This window comes from Priapulus caudatus, unplaced genomic scaffold (genome assembly GCF_000485595.1).
Source record: "Priapulus caudatus unplaced genomic scaffold, Priapulus_caudatus-5.0.1 Scaffold2001, whole genome shotgun sequence".
NCBI lineage: Eukaryota > Metazoa > Priapulida > Priapulimorpha > Priapulimorphida > Priapulidae > Priapulus > Priapulus caudatus.
In genome coordinates this window covers 2,584-24,347 of record NW_014579062.1, presented here as the reverse complement: position 1 = coordinate 24,347, position 21,764 = coordinate 2,584, and the positions used below count along the sequence as shown (strand labels likewise).

General features: G+C 44.6%; 1 protein-coding gene across 1 annotated transcript; it reads left to right on the top strand.

Annotated features, from left to right (window-relative positions):
* Positions 1 to 19,349: 19,349 nt before the first annotated feature.
* On the top strand, positions 19,350 to 21,315 carry LOC106818058 (the record flags this gene model as incomplete). Its single annotated transcript, XM_014822778.1, is given in 2 exon segments — positions 19,350 to 20,106; positions 20,206 to 21,315. Coding segments are annotated over 2 exon segments (1,862 nt in total), but the record flags the coding sequence as incomplete, so codon positions are not given.
* Positions 21,316 to 21,764: the final 449 nt, after the last annotated feature.

Here is a 21,764-nt window from a genome sequence, read left to right as displayed (position 1 = left end):
CACACACACACACACACACACACACACACACACACACACACACACACACACACACACACACACACACACAATGGCCACGGTCTTACGCAAAGGTCGGCTAAAGGGTGCACGAATCTTGCAGATACTCTCATCGCGTGTTATCGATCCGGAATTCCAAAACCCGATTCCGTCGAATCCGCGCGCCGAAAGCGGAGATACTACACTCGTGCTACGGGTGGATGCAGGCGGCTTGTGATGATAGCCAGGGTTGTTGAATGCACCTGCACGCCACAGCCAGTGTCTGTTGCGTAGCGCATTGATTTCGAATAGTGTGTTGTGCGTAGTATCATATTGAATTGACAGAGCGTCAGCTGCGGCTACACACACACGCTGCCCTGCATCGACGGAGATTCTTTAACGTACGCTGGCTATTTTAAATATGCAACTGTGTGTTAATTTTGAATAATGGAATCGGTGCGAAGGAGCGTACGCATGTGTATATATATAATGATTTATTTATGCTTTGTTGTGTCACACGCCCACAAGCTCGCAAGCAAACGCACACACGTACGCATGCACGCACGCACCCACGCCCGCACGCACGTACACCCACACGCATGCATGCACACACAAGCACACACACACACAAGCACGCATACACGCACACACGCACACACACACGCGCGCGCGCGCGCACACACACACACACCTCCCCACAAACACACATACACACACACACACACACACACACACACACACACACCTCACCACAAACACACATTCTGTGTTCCTATCTGCGCTCTCATGGCACCCGCGCGTAAGCATGTAAAGATAGTAGAAACTGAATAACCTCCATACTATACGCATATGTGTAACAATTCCAGAGTTGAATGGTGTTTTGTTGTTGTTGTTGTTGTTGTTATTGATAACATCTGATTTTGATGCGACATGTACATTGTTATAGCCCGATCAATAGATCGGTTTCAGTACTGCCTATATGAAAGAGCAGTACCTCTACTCGTAGTCTTTAGTGTTCAGCCCACTAATGCCTGCTATACCCTTCACATCTCATTCCTTTTAGCCGCGATATATGATTGATCAATTACCCCCATCCTTCATTCAGTGTGAATCATTCTATGAAAGCTGTAACTAGTGTATATGTGTGTAATTAAAGAATTAATAAATTGTTTAAGCAACTTTTCAAGTGAAAAACTTCACAGCCTGCAATGTAGCAATCTGTTTGATAGTGGAAATGACATAATGTTATAAGCGCAGTAGAATTTCCACTGATTCGGTGGATTCATTCAATAATTTCTATCAATAAATGTTATATAATAATACAAGTTTTATCAGGAAACTTAACGCAAAAATAAACACAAATAGCGACGTTTTGAACTTGAGTATTTGTTAACATGTAGTCGATATTGAACAACTAAAGTTGTCCAGACAAAATAAAAACCCGTCTGTATAAATGTGTGCGTTGACTGAAGAAGATGATGTGACTTTCGTCAGTTGCTGGCATACTGAGCATGCGCAGGAGCCATGCAGTTGTCAGAAACAAAATTAAGATTAAAGGATTTGTGTCGAGCTTTTAAATGTCAAAATAACCCAGTCACACTTGAATATATCATAGATATATTTATATTCCTTTAGCAATTCAAATAATCTGTCAGAATCATCACGCAGTAATGTTGCTACATGCGCGAGCTAACATATTATATACGAAATTACCGCTCTCAGATAACAAATGCTCGTACGGCGATTACTCGCTCATGACGTCACATCAATCCTGCCAGGCCGCCGTAGCCACATGTACAGGCACTTGAAACGTTTCAACAGTAAAATGATGGTAAATAAACACAATGTATGTTTCGCTACTCTCTCTCGCCGTTCAAATGCTTCTCTGCAACACACAAGTAAATCGCACGCACGCCGCTGTTCACAAACAACAATAATGAGGAATAATATCTTTCTCGAGAAGAAGAATATCTCGAGAAAAAAACATTTAAAATGAAGAGGAGTTATCCTAGCATAGATTTATATGACAAAAATTCTATCAGTAGTCATCACTTGAGAATTGAGAATAATACCTTGCATATAAGGTACTCGCTGCGTATACCAGTCAGTACACAATCTGGCTACGTTAGTGTGTTAGCACATGCGCAGTATATCACCAGAGGAGTTATATTTTGTAATGAATAAAAAATTAATATGGTTAGGGGGTATCTCAGCACATGATTTATGTAATATATTATTTTCAGTGAACCTGAGTTTATAATTGGGAGAGCGCCCTAGACTGTAGGGTGCCAAACCGCTATTTCACCCTCGTCCAACTTCCCCTTTGCCTCCATTGTCTCTCGCTCAGCATCCTTCTTTTTCTATCGCCCCTCAACTATCTTCCCTGCCGCCTTTCCCCAGTCTCCTACCCCTCTCTCCCTCAGCAAGTTCTATTATGCCGTGTTTTTCAGTCCGTGCTGCACACCTGAAATAGTGCTCGCGCATGCGCAATATCTCCAGAGAAGAAAATTATTTTGCAAAAATTATTTACTTAAACTGAAGAGGAGTTATCCTAGCATAGATTCCTATGAGAAAATTCTATCATTAGACATCACATAAGAAATGGGGAAAAACCTTGCAGGTGTAGCGGTGGCACCGGGCCCTCGGGTTCCCAGAGCGGTGGGGAAATAGCCCCCTGGGAACCGGGAGATGGGGAGAAGGTAAATGTTTGTAATTGTCTAATTGTTCTGTCCTTGTGTCCTGTTTTGTCTTGGGTTTGCTTACCGATTGTTGAAATATCAACAAAGAGGGCCGCCATGTTGGATGCAGTGGTTCCCCTCTAGCGGAAGAGCACGGCGAAACAGTTGGCCTGCAGGTTATAGGCGGGAAATCGTCGTGTAGTTCTTGGTAGTTGGCGGGAGGCGCACAGGAGAGAGGTTGCACGCAGAGCATAGCTTGAGATATAGAGTCATAAAGAGAGTTAGAGATATAGCGTTGTAGAGAGAGAGAGAGAGAGAGAGAGAGAGAGAGAGAGAGAGAGAGAGAGAGAGAGAGAGAGAGAGAGAGAGAGAGAGAGAGAGAGAGCACCACCGCGTTCGGCCTAGAGCGGCCGTTGGGTGAGTAGAACCCCGTATTGTCCCGTCGTTGTGGGGTGAGCAAATAATACAGTACTAGAGTAGAAGTATCGGTTCTGCACGAATAGCGGAGGAGTTAATCTATTTCGTGCGCGGCTGCGCGGGAGGGGAGGCCGCCGGTTACTTAACTGTACTGTAGCCCTTTTTGCCCGGCTGCGTTCATAGTCCATTCTATTTGTTTAACCTCTGTGTTTACCCTGGGTATACACTTGTTAGTCAACGTAACGCGAGGCCAGCGGGCAGGGGTGGGAGTTGCTCCGTTGTGTGTGTGCGTGTTGTTACTCGTCCCGCACTGTTGACTAACTATGACGCACCGGAACCGGAACATAGCGGAATGGGTTATTGCGGGAGCGCAGTAGCACTCAAGCGCTCGAGTGGCTAGCAGGGTTCGGATGGCGACGATACGGCCAGTTCAACGCCTCCGGGCACAACAGGTGAGTGAAATACCTGGGTGTTGCTATCCCCCGGGCGTGGAAGGACGCCGCACGATGGCAGCACTAGTATTAGGATTAATATTATTCGTATAAGTATTAGTATTAGTATTAGGTTATGGTTAGGGTTAGGGTTAGGATTAGGATTAGGGTTAGGGTTAGGATTAGGGGTAGGATTAGGGTTAGGGTTAGGGTTAGGGTTTGTATTTAGAGTTTTTGCATCATCATATCTGTCTCCACACCATAGATTAATTTTTGCGCATCAGACTGCTACTATATAGCGGTCCGAGATTCATATATTTAGTGATAGGTTTCTGGTTGGAGGTGTTGGAGTTAGGTTTACCGCATGTGTAACCATTTTGAAGTATATGTCAACTGTATCACGTGACCGTCCCTCCACGCCCGGGGGGGGGGCGATTATTTTTTCCGTACCGTTAACGCGTCAGCGCTCGCTATGCGTATTGGGAATGCATACTGGGTTAGGGTTAGGGTTAGGGTTAGGGTTAGGGTTAAGCCATGGTTAGGGTTAGGGTTAGGGTTAAGCCAAGGTTAGGGTTAGGGTTAGGGTTAGGGTTCTAGCTCATCTAAACTCTCAAATCATGAATTTATTTCCCAAGGCGTTATTTCGAAATCGGCGCCACCGCCGCCATCTTTGTCTCGTTAAGTATGAAAGCGTATCACTACTAGCTCCAAGAAACGGTCTTTGCTAGCGATAGAAGGCCTGTGTAAACACATATTTTAATTATTTGTTGAGTAGTCGAGTACATAGTGTTTAGAGGGACTGTTGAGCTGTGATATGCAAGCATTCCCAATACGCTCCCCGAGCGCTGACGCGTTAACGGTACGGAAAAAATAATCGCGCCCGGGGGATAGCAACACCCGAAATACCTAAGGGTTGTGTGCTAGTCACTAAGTATCGACCGGTGGCGCCATCGGGTGTCGCCGGGAGACGCGAAACGCTACACATGTACGGTACCCGCAGCATGTACCAGTCAGTACACAATCTGGCTACGTTAGTGTGTTAGCGCATGCGCAATAGCTCACCAGAGGAGTTATATTTTGTGATGAATATGTATTTAAAATGGTTAGGGGGTATCTCAGCATAGATTTCCCTAATAAACTTTTATCAGTTCATCTGCGTTTATAATTATGATAGCGCCCTAGCATGAATGGTACAAAACACCTAATTTATGCCATCGCGTCCTTCCTCTTGCCTACCCTGTCCCTCGCTCAGCCTCCTTCTTCTTCTACCGCCCCAGCTATCTTCCCTGCCACATTTCTTCAGTCCCTCATCCCCACTTTCCTTCAACAAGCTATATTATGAAGTTTGTCTCAGATGGCACTGCACGCCTAACACGGTGCGCGCACATGCGCAATATCTCCCGAGAGAAATCGTATTTTGCAAAGGTTAAGCATTTAAAATGAAGAAGAGCTATCCTAACATAGGTTTATACTATGATAACATTCCATTAGTAGACATCATTTAAGAAATAAGAAGAAGACCTTGCATGTAAGGTCCCCGCTGCGTATACCAGCCAGTACACAATCTGGCTAAGTTAATGTGTTAAGGCATGCGCGATATCTCACCAGAGGAGTTGTATTTTGTGATGAATATGCATTTAAAATGGTTAGGGGGTATCTCAGCATAGACTTTCCTAATAAACCTTTATCAGTAGACATGTGTTTATAATTCGGAGAGCGCCCTAACATGTAGCGTAAAAAACACCTACTTTATGCCCTCGCGTCCTTCCCCTTGCCTCCCCTGTCTCTCGCTCAGCCTCCTTCTTCTTCCAGCGCCCCCAGATATTTTCCCTGCAGCCTTTCCTCGGTCTTCCATCCCTTCTCCCCCGCAGCAAACTATATTATGAAGTTTGCCTCAGACGGCACTGCACGGCTAACACGGTGCGCGCGCATGCGCAATATCTCCCGAGAGAAATTGTATTTTGCAAAGATTATGCATTTAAAATGAAGAGGAGTTATCCGAGCATAGATTTATATAATAACATTCTATCTGTAGACGTCATTTAAGAAATAGGAGAAAGACCTTGCATGTAAGGTCCCGGATGCGTATACCAGCCAGTACACAATCTGGCTACGTTAAGGTGTTTGCGCATGCGCAATATCTCACCAGAAGAGTCATGTTTTGTGATGAATATGCTTTTAAAGTGGTTAGGGGATATCTCAGCATAGATTTCCCTAATAAACCTTTATCAGTTGACATGTGTTTATAATTAGGAGAGCGCCCTAGCTTGTAGCGTACAAAACACCTACTTTATGCCCTCGCGCCCTTCCCCTTGCCTCCCCTGTCCCTCGCTCAGCCTCCTTCTTCTTTCACCGCCCCCCGCTATCTTTCCTGCAGCCTTTCCCCCGTCTCCCATCCCCTCTCCCCAGCAGCAAACTATATTATGAAGTTTGCCTCAGACGGCACTGCACGCCTAACACGGTGCGCGCATGCGCAATATCTCCTGCGAGAAATCGTATTTTGCAAAGATTATGCATTTAAACGGAAGAGGAGCTATCCTAGCATAAATTTATATGATAAACTTCCATTAGTAGACATCACTTAAGTGGGAGAGCGGGGACATGCTTATAATTGGGAGAGCGCCTTAGTCTGTAGGGTGCCAAACTACTATTTCATCCCCTTCCATTCTCCCCCTTGCCTCCATTGTCTCTCGCACAGCATCCTTTTTTTCTACCGCTCCTCAACTACCTTCCCTGGCGTCTTTCCTCACTCCCATTCCTCTCTACCTCAGAAAGTTATATTATGCAGTGTTTTTCAGTCTGTACTGCACGCCTTCAACGGTGCTCGCGCTTGCGCAATATCTCCGGAGTAAAACAACATTTTGCTAAAATTATGCATTTAAACTGAAGAGGAGTTATCCTAGCATAGATTTATATGATAAAATTCAATCAGTAGAGATAACTTAAGAAATGGGATGAAGACCTTGCATGTAAGGTACCCACTGCATATACCAGTCAGTATACAATCTGGCTACGTTAGTGTGTTAGAGCATGCGCCCTATATCATCCCCTATATCATCGCCCGCATATCATCAGAGGAGTTATATTTTGTAATAAATATGCATTTAATATAGTTAGGGGGTATTTCAGCATATATTTACGTAATAATTTTTTTTCAGTGTGCCTGTGTTTATATTTGGGACAGCGCCCTAGCCAGTAGGGTGCCAAAATACTATTTCATCATCTTCCATCATTCTTTGTCTACCACCTCTCAACTATCTTCCCTTTCATCTTTCCTTAGTCTCCCATCCCTCTCTACCTCAGCAAGTTACTCTCTACCTCAGCAAGTCCGTACTGCACGCCTTCAACGGTGCTCGCGCATGCGCAATATCTTCCGAGAAGAACAATATTTTGCAACAATCATGCATTTAAACTGAAGAGGAGTTATTCTAGCATAGATTTCTATGATAAAATTCCATCAGTAGACAACTTTTAAGAAATGGGATGTTTCTACCGTGCCCTCGTCTCGCGTTTTAGTTTTTTTACCGTAAATGTTTCTACCGTGCCTTCCCCCCGTTCGCGTGCGTGTTCACGTGTTTATTCCGTACTACATTGTCACTGTCATACTACGTTGTCACTGTCACATACGTTGTCATGGTCACACCACGTAGTCATTGTCACACTACGTTGTCACTGTCAGACTACGTTGTCACTGTCACACTACGTTGTCACTGTCACACGACGTTGTCACTTTCACATTACGTTATCATTGTCACACTACGTTGTCACTGTCACACTACGTTGTCACTGTCACACTACGTTGTCACTGTCACACTACGTTGTCACTGTCACACCTCGTTGTCACTGTCACACTACGTTGTCACTGTCACATTACGTTGTCACTGTCACACTACGTTGTCACTGTCACACTATGTTGTCACTGTCACACTATGTTGTCACTGTCACACCACGTTGTCACTGTCACATTACGTTGTCACTGTCACACTACGTTGCCACTATCACACTACGTTGTCACTGTCACACTACGTTGTCACTCTCACACTACGTTGTCACTGTCACACTACGTTGTCACTGTCATACCACGTTGTCACTGTCACACCACGTTGTCACTGTCACACCACGTTATCACTGTCACATTACGTTGTCACTGTCACACTACGTTGTCACTGTCACACTACGTTGTCACTGTCACACCACGTTGTCACCGTCACAATACGTTGTCACTGTCACACTACGTTGTCACTGGCATACTATGTTGTCACTGTCACACTATGTTGTTACTGTCACACTATGTTGTCACTGTCACACTACGTTCTCATTGTCACACTATGTTGTCACTGTCACACTACGTGCTCACTGTCACACTATTTTGTCACTGTCACACTACGTTGTCACTGTCACACGCGACACTCCACGATTATCTGTCTACCGTCCGCCTTCGATTACCTTAATTAGTCAGCTGTTCCTAATTAATTAGATGCAAGATATGAAGAGCTAATAATACCTAGAGTGTACAACGGGAAAACGGGGGGAAATAGTTATATTTTACTGCAAAGATTATTCTAAAGGTATTATTATCCCCTGAATATATATTATAATTTTATAATATATATATTTTATAATTATAGTACAATATATTATAATTTGCATACTATTGTAAACAATATCAATCTGAATGTCCACATCTCAGCTCGCTTCTTAGCTGACAGAGAGAATATAATGGCCGTCCGTTTGTCTCGGCTGGCCAATGCATACGAATGGTCTCTGCACCCAGGTATGTTCAAGCTCTTAGAGAATATATGGAGTCCACACAGTGTGGACAGGTTTGGTTCACTAAGATGTCATCTGCTGCCCAGATACAACTCGAAGTTCTTAGATCCCATGTCGGAAGGGGTAAATACACTAGCGCAAACGAATTGGGCTCTAGAAAACAATTTTGTAAATGGACCGTTCCACATGATCCCTCAAATTCTGGATCATATTCAAGCGCAGCGAGCGAGGGCAACGATAATTTATCCATGTTTGCCAGCGCCATCATGGTTTGCAAAATTGAAGCGTATGCTAATAGACTATCCAATACCGTTATTCATAATCCACGTAGTCAATACAGCTAGTATGATCTACTCATATTGCATTACTCGAAAAATTACGAAATAGATATTAAATAGCCAAACTACGTCCGTATTCTAAGCAGTACTAACTTTTTACCATGCTCGATCTCTATCCCGATTCTGGGGTGTCTATATGTTTAAGCCGGTACGGGAGATTACGGTACGCATATATTTGCTAATATATTAACTAATCGTGCGTCAATAAGCTCAATATTCACAGAGAGTATAGCTAAGACATGTGTCTATAGGTATCTAGAATTTTAGAAATTTAATCATCTGTAATTCACTTCCGCGCGCATATATAATTTTATATTTGCTATATTGACTAATCAGTAATCGTGCGTCAATAAACTCAATATTCACAGAGAGTATGAATTCAAGCCGGTACGGGAGATTATTTGCATAATATATTCTAAATACCTATAGACAACTGTCTTAGCTATACTCTCTGTAAATATTGAGTTTATTGACGCACAATTAGTCAATATATTAGCAAATATATGCGTACCGTCATCTCCCGTACCGGCTTGATTATAGCTGATTCGCGCTTTGTTTTCATCGGCCCTGGTTCACCGGACGTGATGCTAAAGCTAGCAGCACACTTCACCATTTTCGTTGCTCGTACAGGCAATTTTCGGGGTCGGCAATTTTTTTGGCCGTTGCCGCGGCGTCACAGCATACTTCAACACAAGTTGCCACCACGAGCAATTTTCGTGGTGAGAAATCAAACCGGTTTGATTCTCGGCAACTCGTGGTCACCACTAAATTTCCGTGGTGAGTGGTCGTTGCCGGCCCCCGTACACTTGGCCATTTTTGTGGCAACCACGAAAATTGCCTGTACGAGCAACGAAAATTATGAAGTGCGCTGCCCGCTTTAGGGGAAGTGACGTCAGTCCGCCCCCACCTATTATAGGTTTTGTATAAAATTGGTATTTATACTCAACCCAATCATACATTGGTTAGGTGCCAGAACTATTAGATAGTGCTGACACCTACCGTTCTTGTACTAGCAGTAATTTGTATTTCTAAATGTTTAAGATTATATTTTGTTTGTATAATGTAATGTAATTTGTATTCTGTGACACTCGTTTGCGTTTACTGTTGGTGTCTAGAATAAAGGCATTACAATGAATATGATTGTGTTGAGTGATATTATAGGTTTTGTATAAAATACGCATTGTTTCTATTCAGACTTGCATTACCTATATATTCCTGTTTGTGTTTTCTATTCATGGAAGTATTGTTTCTATTCAAAGTTACATTCATTCTATTTCCTATTGTAGTTTTGAAGGGAATGGCTAGCCATAGCTACATGGTAATCGTATTCATTTGTCTCTCTACGTCATACTGGGCCATGCTAACGGGGGGCGGTGTATGTTTGACCTCATGTGTATTGAGATCTCTCCATCACACAGGGCTCCTGTAAGTGGGGCTGGTTGCCATTAACCACTATCAAAGGAGTTGGACGATAACTGTTATTTCTTCTCATCATTTCTGTTGAGTGTGGGTCATATACTGTCGTATTTCTAGCACTGTTCGGTTCTTGTTTTGCGCGGTATTTAAGCTATTCAGCTTGGCTGCGGTTCGGCCCGTTTACATTATGATATAATCACGTGACTCGCGGGTTTCCTTGTCGCGGTATAAAAGCGTCTGTTGTGCGTGGCGCGGGCCCTTTTGCTGCTTGAGCCGTATTTATACGTTCGCGTGCGCTCGCGCATTTCTTCCACGATGCACCATACATTGTAAGTGTTTTTCTCTTGGTTCTCGTCTAATTTCTTATAATTTGAATCTTGTTATATAACGTTGAATATAGTGAACATTGCATGACATGAGCGACGTAATATTTAGTGTGCATTATTTTGTATTTACAGTTTTACCTGCACGTGCGCTCAACGCATGTGCTGAGTAATAAATTTTAGAGATAACGGAAAAGATGCCGAGTTGGGTTTTTGATTATCACGCACGGAACGTAACAGTAAAAAAATGTATGCATCAGGAGTACATGAGTAAAAGTTACATGAAGCAAGCGGACATGAGTAAAATTCATGAAGCAAGAGGACATGAGTAAAAGTTACATGAAGCAAGAGGACATGAGTAAAAATACATAAAGCAAGAGTGCATGAGTAAAAAATACATAAAGCAAGAGTGCATGTGTAAAACTCCATGAAGCAGGACTACATGAGTAAATGGTATGCGTGCATGGGGGGACATGAGCAAGAAAAAGTCTATGAGCTAAGACTGCATGAGGCGAATCTAGTCGAGAATCGAGCAATCATGACAATGGCGGAGTGCAAGAAGTTACAGAGGGAACTCACCTGGGAAGGTAACACCATTAAGCGCCTGGTAGCAGAGCAAGATTATGAAAGAGACGGAAGCAAGACTTCGGATATTAAAGGGAGTATTTTCCGAGTTTGCTAACGCACACGAGGATTGTCATGTGCTTCTCACTGACGACGGTGATATTGACGATAGTGATGGGTATCTCTTTGAGGTTCAAGATGCGTATATTGATGTGGTGAGAGAAGCGAAGGCATTCCTCGATAGTCGGAAGTTACCCATCAAGCCGGAGGCATTAAGACGACAAGAGCAGCATATGCACGACTGGAAACGCAGAGATTGTTCCAGAAAATCAAGAAGGAATTAGAAGGCAGGAGAAGGAGCAATTAAGATTGTTTCAGGACCAACAAGAAGCAGCCAGAAAGCAAGAGGAAGAAGGTATTAGAATGGAACAAGAAAGAATGTTCCAGGAACAGCAAGAAGCAGCCAGGAAGCAAGAGGAAGAATGTATTAGAAGGGAACAAGAAAGAATGTTCCAGGAACAGCAAGAAGCAGCCAGGAAGCAAGAGGAAGAAGGTATTAGAATGGAACAAGCAAGAATGTTCCAGGAACAGCAAGAAGCAGCCAGAAAGCAAGAGAAAGAACATATTAGAATGGAACAAAAAGGAATCTACAATAAACACGAAGAAGCTGAGCGAAGGCAAGAAGAGCATCGTGAAGCAGAGAGGGCTTTTCAGCAACAAGAGGAATTTATGCAGGCATCGCAGAAGCAACCGGAACTGCAAACAGTGCCAGGTCACGGTGGTCGTGAGGTACCAGAAGCTTTACAAGGCCAGCAACCTGTAGAGATGGGGATAAAACAGGAAATAGAGACAGAGGACACGCAGAGTGGGAAGCAGACACGAGAAGCCACCGAGGAAGTGAAGAATGAAGAAGAGCAGATGATGGCTGTGTTAGGAAACAGAGAGCAGGAAGAGATGAAGTAATGGCAGAGACATATGCCATGCAGAAAAAGGCCGAGCAAGCAGCGAAGCTAGAGGCTGTGGAACGACAAAGACAAGATGAGTAAAATTGCTGTTGGAGCAAAAGGCTTGGGTGATGAAGAATAAGCTAGAGAGCGAAGGCCAAGCTGAATACGGTGATCCGAAAATGTGGCCGACATAGAAGCTATGTATCAGCAAGTCAAGATCCCATCATATGATAGAGATGCCCTACGGTTCTTGTGGCGTGATGGTGCGGGAGACGTGATCCATTATCGCGAATGACCTCACACGTAATTTGGGGGAGTATGGTGCGCCAGCAGTTCGACATACGCTTTACGACGCACGGTAAAGAACCATGGAGATGTCGACACCCTCGATAAGTGACACAGTAACTAGATCGTTCTACGTCGACGACTGCCTCAAGTCAGTCGAAACGAAAGCTGAAGCCCAGATAATTATAAGAGGAACACAGAGACCTGCTACAGAAGGACGGATTTAGATAAACGAAGTTCGTGGTGAACAGTCGAGACCTTCTCGCGAGCATACCGGTGAGTGATCGAGGCAAATGGAGTAAAGGACTTGTGCCCTAGTGCAGAGAGGAAAGCGTTAGGGATTAAGTGGAACGTTGAGACCGATGAGTTTGTTTTTGAAGTGAAAGGAAAACAAGTGTGCGTGGTGACGAGACGCCACATGTTAAGCCTGATTTTGTCAGTGTTTGACCCTCTGGGCCTGATTAGTCCTATGGTGATAACAGGAAAAATCCTCTTCCAGGAAGCCACGAGACTGAAGCTATCGTGGGATGATGAAGTGCCCATAGATCTCGTAGGAAATGGGAAATATGGCAGGGAACACTACTGGACCTGAGACCTATAAGCGTAGCAAGATGTATCGTGCCGACCGAATCACGTGACGCAGTAGTGAACTACATTACTTCAGTGACGCCAGTGAGAAGGCGTACGGATGTTGTACTTATATGAGATGTATAAGTAAGCAAGGCAGAATACACACGCCTTAGTAATGAGCAAAGGTAGGGTGGCGCCGATAAAACAACTTACGATCCACGCTTGGAGCTGCAAGCTGCAGTGTTATCAGCGAAGGTGGACTGTCTATTTAGGCGAGAGTTGGAGCTCTGCATAACCAAGTCATATTTTTGAGCTGACAATGAACTGGTTTGGAAATACATTAAGAATGAAGCACGGAGTTCCAAGTATTCGTAGGCAAACAAGATCAGTACAATCCGACAGCTGACAGAACCTGATCAATGGTATTATATTGCGAGTAAAGATAATCCGGCTGATGTAATAACAAGAGAGAAAGCAGCTGGGCGACTGACACCGGAAAAGCCGTGTTTGAAGGCGTTAGCATGTTAAAAAACGTATAAAGCTGAGTGGAATATGCAACGGATAGACGGTGAGGTATCATCGCATGATCCAGAGATGAAGCATGACGCAAAAAACGAAAGAAGCCAGTCGTTTGCCTCAAGAATCTGTGAAAAAAAAGGATAAATCTCGCGGCTACCCCGAGTATGAGAGAAAGCCCGCTAGATAGGCTCATGCATCATTACTCTAGCTGGTATAGGCTTAAGAGGGCTCTGTGTTGGTGGATCAAGATAAAGGATAAGCTAAAGAGCAAAGGTCAAGCTAAATTCGGAGATCGCATAAGCGTTGATGAAATGGGTTCAGCAGAGCGAATTATAGTGAAGCACGTGCAGATGCAACGCTACGAGAAGGAATTAACTCAAATCACGAGAGATGATACGCTAAACAGGTCGAGTTCGTTGAGGAAGCTAACGCCTGTGCTGGGTTCGGACGGGCTGCTTTGTGTAGGTGGGAGGCTCAAACATGCTCACCAATTAGCAATGCTTATCGTGAAGGATATACATGATATAGCTCACCGAGGTAGAGAGTGGGTTTTTTAATCCTCCACATGCATCGCGTATGGGTGGCATTTAGGAACGTATGATTCGTTCCATCAGGAAGGTGCTCAATGCCTTGCTGCGCGGGAATCACAGACTGACGGACGAAGTGCTGAAGACGCTGTTCTGCGAAGTAGCAAACATGATCAACAGTCGGCCTATCACCAAGAGCAGTGATGATGTAAGGTGATTTGAGAGCGCTTACGCCTAACCATCTTTTATTGCTACGAGATGGCGCTACGTTACCCCCGGCAAGTTCGGATCCAGCGGCATGTATCCTAGGCGTTGGCATCACGTACAGCATCTCGCGGATCAGTTCTCGCGCAAGTGGGTGAAAGAATACCTGCCAGAGCTGCAGCGTAGAAGCAAGTGGATTGTGCAAAGCAGGAACATCAAGATAGGTGATTTAGTGCTGGTGGTGAAAAAAAACACCCCAAGAGGACTATGGCCGCTTGGCCTCGTGATAGATGTGAATAAGGGCAGAGACGGTCTCGTCAGATCAGCCAGAGTGAAAACCAAGGCGACGCGTATCGTCCGCCCGATCTCAAAGATTGTGCTACTAGAGGGCTCTTCCTAAGTTTACTTTGTTGAACGTAGTTCAAGGTGGGGAGTGTTATTTCTTCTCATCATTTCTGTTGAGTGTGGGTCATATACTGTCGTATTTCTAGCACTGTTCGGTTCTTGTTTTGCGCGGTATTTAAGCTATTCAGCTTGGCTGCGGTTCGGCCCGTTATACATTATGTTTTAGTCATGTGACTGCGCGGTTTCCTTGTCGCGTATAAAAGCGTCTGTTGTGCGTGACGGGCCCTTTTGCTGCTTGAGCCGTATTTATACGTTCGTTGCGCTCGCGCATTTCTTCCAGAATGCACCATACATTGTAAGTGTTTTTCTCTGTGGTTCTCGTCTAATTCTTATAATTTGAATCCTGTTATATAACGTTGAATATAGTGAACATTGCATGACATGAGCGACGTAATATTTAGTGTGCATTATTTTGTATTTACAGTTTTACCTGCACGTGCGCTCAACGCATGTGCTGAGTAATAAATTTGGAGATAACGGAAAAGATGCCGAGTTGGGGTTTTGATTATCACGCACGGAACGTAACAATAACAATAATAATATAGAATATATATATATATATATATATATATATATAAGCTATATGTAAATAAATAACTAAATAATAATAATCTTACTATAATTTGGCGAATGTTGTATGTATGTATGTATGTATGTATGTTAATGAAAGGCTCCGTCAGTTGGATCCAAATAGCGCCAATTTACAGAAGAGATCGATGAGTACACGGGACGGGTTCTAAACTATACTCGGTTGAAAACCGTTTGTTCGGTCTTGAAAAAGACAAAAAAACACAAGAAAGGTAAACATTTGCCTGAAAATAGGGGGCGCTGTTTTGTTTACGTTCTGTTTGTATTTCGTTTTGTTTCAACAGTTTTCAATTTCGTGTTGTTCTGTGTATCTCTGTTCTGTGTCGTGGTGTCTTGAGATTTGTGTAAGCCCCATAATGTAAGTAGAAATAACCATGTAATAATGAAGTTAAATATTCAGTAGCTATTTGGCCATAGTTTCCCATATGAGATGTACAAGTTGAATTTCATCAGACGCCGATCTGTCACAAGCGGTCCGATCACAAGCACTTAATATTACGTCGTCCGCACAGAGTGCAAACATGCGTAGAAATAAGCGATCACAACGCACGCAATATACCTGGTCTGCACACAGTGCAAACATGCGAAGCACGTAATATTACGTTTACGTTATACCCATTCACATCTATCTATATTCTAACTTTGGAGTCCGTATCATCAACCAGTGGCAGTACATAGGGCCCAAGGATAGCGAACATGGGTCCCAATAAAACCAATGTGCCTAACCCTAACCCTAACCCTAATTCTAACCCTAACCCTAACCCTAAACCTAACCCTAACCCTAACAATAACCCTAACCTATTATATTGATATAAATATTATATTTGAATATGATGTAAATGACATTGGTCTTATTGGGACCCATGTTCTCTATCCTTGAACCGTACATAGCATACAATAAAACATTTCTGTGTGGGTGTGTGTATTTCACTGTGTACTTGCCAAACAAATGGTTAATGTGTTACGTGTAAGCATGATTGCTCATGTATTTTGTATTGACATCTCAACATAAAAAAACATGTGCAACAACTAAACTCTCCATATAACACCTTACACATAACACTACTGCACTGGTAACACATGAATCACAGTCACTAAGCCCGCGCGTAGCGCGGGTTTCAGCTAGTAATAATAATAATCTTACTATAATTTGGCGAATGTTGTATGTTAATCAAAGGCTCCGTCAGTTTGGATCCAAATAGCGCCAAATTCACAGAAGAGATCGATGAGTACACGGGACGGGTTCTAAACTATACTCGGTTGAAAACCGTTTGTTCGGTCTTAAAAAGACAAAAATAAAATAAAAAAGGTAAAGATTTGCCTGAAAATAGGGGGCGCTGTTTTGTTTTCGTTTTGTTCTGTGTATGTGTGTTCTGTGTGTGTGTCTGAGATTTTTGTAAGCCCAATAATGTAAGTAGAACGAACCATGTAATAATGAAGTTAAATATTCAGTAGCTATTTGGGCATAGTTTCCCATATGAGATGTACAAGTTAATCAGGTTAATCAAGTTAATCAAGTTATGAGATGCCAAGTGGTTAATCAGTCGCCCGACCTACCAGCTAGCCCATTCACATCTATCTATATTCTAACTTTGGAGTCCGTATCATCAACCAGTACCTACATAGCATACAATAAAACATTTCTGTGTGGCTGTGTGTATTTCACTCTGTACTTGCCAAACAAATGGTTAATGTGTTACGTGTAAGCATGATTGTACATGTATTTCTATTGACATCTCAACCATAAAAAACAATTAAACATGTGCAACAACTAAACTCTCCATATAACACCTTACACATAACACTACTGTACTGGTAACACATGCATCACAGTCACTAAGCCCGCGCATAGCGCGGGTTTCAGCTAGTAATAATAATAATATAGAATATAATTATATATATATATTATCTCTCTCTCTCTATATATATAATATATATATATATATAATTATATATATAAGCTATATGTAAATAACTAACTAAATACAGAAATACCTAAGGAAAAGCGACGAGGAAGTGTTCTCGAATTAATTATTCGAAATCTTCTTCGATTCGAAATAATACGTTCTATCTCACGTATTACTAATACGTTCATACTTTATCCTCCGCCAAACGCCGCGCAAACGTCGTCTGTTTTGTAACAGCTATGATGCCGGTGGCGTTGACAGGTGAACGTGTGTGTGCGTGCGTGTGTGTGTGTCTGTCAGTGTGTGTGTGTGTGTGTGTGTGTGTATCTGTGTGTGTGTGTGTGTGTGTGTGTGTTTATCTGTGTGTGTGTGTGTGTGTGTGTGTGTGTGTGTGTGTGTGTGTGTGTGTGTATGTGTGTGTGTGTGTGTGCGTGTGCGTGTATGTGTGCGTGCATGTGTGTGTGTGTGTGTGCTCGCGCGTGCGTGAGCGTGAGTGTATAGAATACGATACTGATACGTATATGTAACGTTTTCTTCTCTCTCTCCTTTACTTGAGCAATACCATTGGCCGTGGTATAGGTCCGGTTGCCGTTGTGTCGCGCACCCTGACAGGGCCGTTACCACCCCCTCCATGGTTACATTGTGCCATGGCGAAGCTGTAGAAGTATAATTTGGAGAGAAAATGTGTGCGACAAGCGTGAACCTCAACAACTGCGAAACGGACGTCGAGCCTATGCTTTTGAAAGACGCAATCTGATTGGTCGATGGGTTTATATGGCTGTATGGTCGTTTTGTTTACAACACGTTAAACCCCTGTCACACCTTCCCACGATCACGTTCACGTACGCTCCCACTGCGAACTGAAAAGTATGAAAGCGCGAGGAAAAGCGCAGTAAGGTCTCTGAGAACAAGTTCGTAACTGGTTGAGACGCAGTGGAAACTGTCAAGGACGGAAGAGGGTCGCCATGAGCTATCTTGAGCGCCAAACCTCGGCGCTTGTGTTGGGCCGAATCAAAACAAGCGTAGCCTGTCGGCGCTCTGTAATGAGCGGTGTAATGACGCAGTACAGTCGCCGTGGCAGCGCAAAGCGAACTACATGAGCGTATCGTGGACGTAGCAACAACGCATAGAAGCGACTTGGGGTCGCAGAAATCGTCCTCTGCGACTGGTTTGCGACTGCTGTACGCTCATTGGGCTCTCCATACGTGCCTCTCCCGTTCTTATTGTGCCGTTACTGCGCTCCCACTACGCTTTCTGGGCGTCCACTGTGCTGCCACTGAGACTATGACGCTCGTAATATGTCCAAGGCGTTGTTCCCACGTTTGCAATAGGCTCACAGAGCGTTCTTATTACGATCCCACTTCCACTGACCCCCCCCCCCTCACACACATTTTTGTATAAATATACAGCTTCATCTTCTATACACAATCAGTGTGCATCTGCTCTTCACCATGGCCGCAGGCAGACAGAATGTGCTAATTGTACCTGTAACACCTGTGGCCCCGCTACCAGCTGTCGCTCGCTCTCCGCTCATTCGGCAACGTGCCTAATTAATGAGCTCGAGCGCATCATCGCTACACCACTCCCCCTTAAAAGAAACTTGTGATCGCCACGATCATATAACCAAAATTTTGGTCGAGTGCGAGAGCGTGATACTGGCACGTTGGAATATCGTCTGTGAAAACAATAGGTGCCGCACGGATGTGGCACGTAACATGTGCTCGTCCAATCTACATTAAAAAAAAACCTATGCCGTTAAGCATAGGGTTTCGCGCTTACATTTAGTTTCCGAAAGTTTTAAACCACCAGGATAATTAATTAACTAAACTACATACCACGCGATCCGCCACCAACTAATTATAAACTATTGTATTCTATTCGCGCATCGCGGCTACATGGTCGATCGCAGTAGACTTCCTGACGCCCGTCGGTCGGCACCGCATCCCGGGACGCGTCGCTTCGCTCGGCGGAGGCTGGCTCATCTGTCGGCGCTGTGCCTCAGAGCGCGTCACGCAGGGGTGTCCAGCTCGTACCCGTCGCACGCTCCGGTCGCGGAGGTGTACTCGGGTCGCTAACACTAGAGTGGACGCGGACGGTAGGGAGGGGTGAGCGGTGCCGCTCACGTCGCTCCCCCTCGAGTCGCGGGGAGCCGAGGCGCGCGGGCATCGATCCCGTTGCGTCATCAGTCGTGCTCCTCCGGCGACTCGTAGCCGTGGTCCCTCGTGTGCCCAGTGTCGTCCTAGTCCCACTCCTCGCGCTGGTCGGCGCCGTAGGTGATGGGGACGGACAACGCCTCGAAATGAAATGCGTTAGGCGGTTGCGCACGGCTGACCCAGTAATATAGGCACTGAAAGCGCCAGCAACGCCACACCTCGAGCCAGTCAATTATAGCCGCATGACCGACCGGGATGATTAAAGGCCTATTTACACGATGCGTCCTAGACGTACGTCCAGGATAACATATTAGAATGGAACAAAAAAGAATCTACAATAAACACGAAGAAGCTGAGCGAAGGCAAGAAGAACATCGTGAAACAGAGAGGGCTTTTCAGCAACAAGAGGAATTTATGCAGGCATCGCAGAAGCAACCGGAACTGCAAACAGTGCCAGGTCACGGTGGTCGTGAGGTACCAGAAGCTTTACAGGGCCAGCAACCTGTAGAGATGGGGATAAAACAGGAAATAGAGACAGAGGACACGCAGAGTGGGAAGCAGACACGAGAAGCCACCGAGAAAGTGAAGAATGAAGAAGAGCAGATGATGGCTGTGTTAGGAAAACAGAGACAGGAAGAGATGAAGCTAATGGCAGAGACATATGCCATGCAGAAAAAGGCCGAGCAAGCAGCGAAGCTAGAGGCTGTGGAACGACAAAGACAAGATGAGCTAAAATTGCTGTTGGAGCAAAAGGCTTGGGTGATGAAGAATAAGCTAGAGAGCGAAGGCCAAGCTGAATACGGTGATCCGAAAATGGTGGCCGACATAGAAGCTATGTATCAGCAAGTCAAGATCCCATCATATGATAGAGATGCCCTACGGTTCTTGTGGCGTGATGGTGCGGGAGACGTGATCCATTATCGCATGACCTCACACGTATTTGGGGGAGTATGGTGCGCCAGCAGTTCGACATACGCTTTACGACGCACGGTAAAGAACCATGGAGATGTCGACCCTGCGATAAGTGACACAGTAACTAGATCGTTCTACGTCGACGACTGCCTCAAGTCAGTCGAAACGAAAGCTGAAGCCCAAATAATTATAAGAGGAACACGAGACCTGCTACAGAAGGACGGATTTAGATAAACGAAGTTCGTGGTGAACAGTCGAGACCTTCTCGCGAGCATACCGGTGAGTGATCGAGCAAATGGAGTAAAGGACTTGTGCCCTAGTGCAGAGAGGAAAGCGTTAGGGATTAAGTGGAACGTTGAGACCGATGAGTTTGTTTTTGAAGTGAAGGAAAAACAAGGTGGCGTGGTGACGAGACGCCGCATGTTAAGCCTGATTTCGTCAGTGTTTGACCCTCTGGGCCTGATTAGTCCTATGGTGATAACAGGAAAAATCCTCTTCCAGGAAGCCACGAGACTGAAGCTATCGTGGGATGATGAAGTGCCCATAGATCTCGGTAGGAAATGGGAAATATGGCAGGGAACACTACTAGACCTGAGACCTATAAGCGTAGCAAGATGTATCGTGCCGACCGAATCACGTGACGCAGTATGTGAACTACATCACTTCAGTGACGCCAGTGAGAAGGCGTACGGATGTTGTACTTATATGAGATGTATAAGTAAGCAAGGCAGAATACACACCGCCTTAGTAATGAGCAAAGGTAGGGTGGCGCCGATAAAACAACTTACGATCCCACGCTTGGAGCTGCAAGCTGCAGTGTTATCAGCGAAGGTGGACTGTCTATTGAGGCGAGAGTTGGAGCTCTGCATAACCAAGTCATATTTTTGGACTGACAGTGAACTGGTTTTGAAATACATTAAGAATGAAGCACGGAGGTTCCAAGTATTCGTAGGCAACAGGATCAGTACAATCCGACAGCTGACAGAACCTGATCAATGGTATTATATTGCGAGTGAAGATAATCCGGCTGATGTAATAACAAGAGGAGAAGCAGCTGGGCGACTGGACACCGGAAAGTGGTTTGAAGGCGTTAGCATGTTAAAAACGTATAAAGCTGAGTGGAATATGCAACGGATAGACGGTGAGGTATCATCGCATGATCCAGAGGTGAAGCATGACGCAAAAAACGAAAGAAGCCAGTCGTTTGCCTCAAGAATCTGTGAAAAAAGGATAAACCTCGCGGCTACCCCGAGTATGAGGGAAAGCCCGCTAGATAGGCTCATGCATCATTACTCTAGCTGGTATAGGCTTAAGAGGGCTCTGTGTTGGTGGATCAGGATAAAGGATAAGCTAAAGAGCAAAGGATCAGAAATCTCAAGCGAAAGCAAACAAAGTTAATCACAAGGTAGCTATCAAGATGGAACCCACCATGGAGACGAATAAGTCATCTCTGTCAATAAGAGAGACCAAGCTAAGCCATTTAACCCAGAGTGCAGGCACCCCCAGATCTGTCCTATATGGGAAAGAAGAACCCACCGAGACCGAGGCCACCCAGGGAAAAACAAACAAATCAACCCTAGCAGCAAGTCTCATGGGGCTAAACGCAACAACAAGTCAAATCCAATCAACTCCAGAGAGAGAGGAAACCCCCAAGGGAGCAAGGCACAAAGACAAGGTAATAGCCAATGGTCTCAACTCCGAAGAGGGAGAGAGAGATGAGGGGCGAGAGAACGACAACACCAAGACAGGCGCAAAAGGCCCCATACCGACCTCAAAACCTCAACTGACCAATGAAGAATCAGAGAACTTCCGA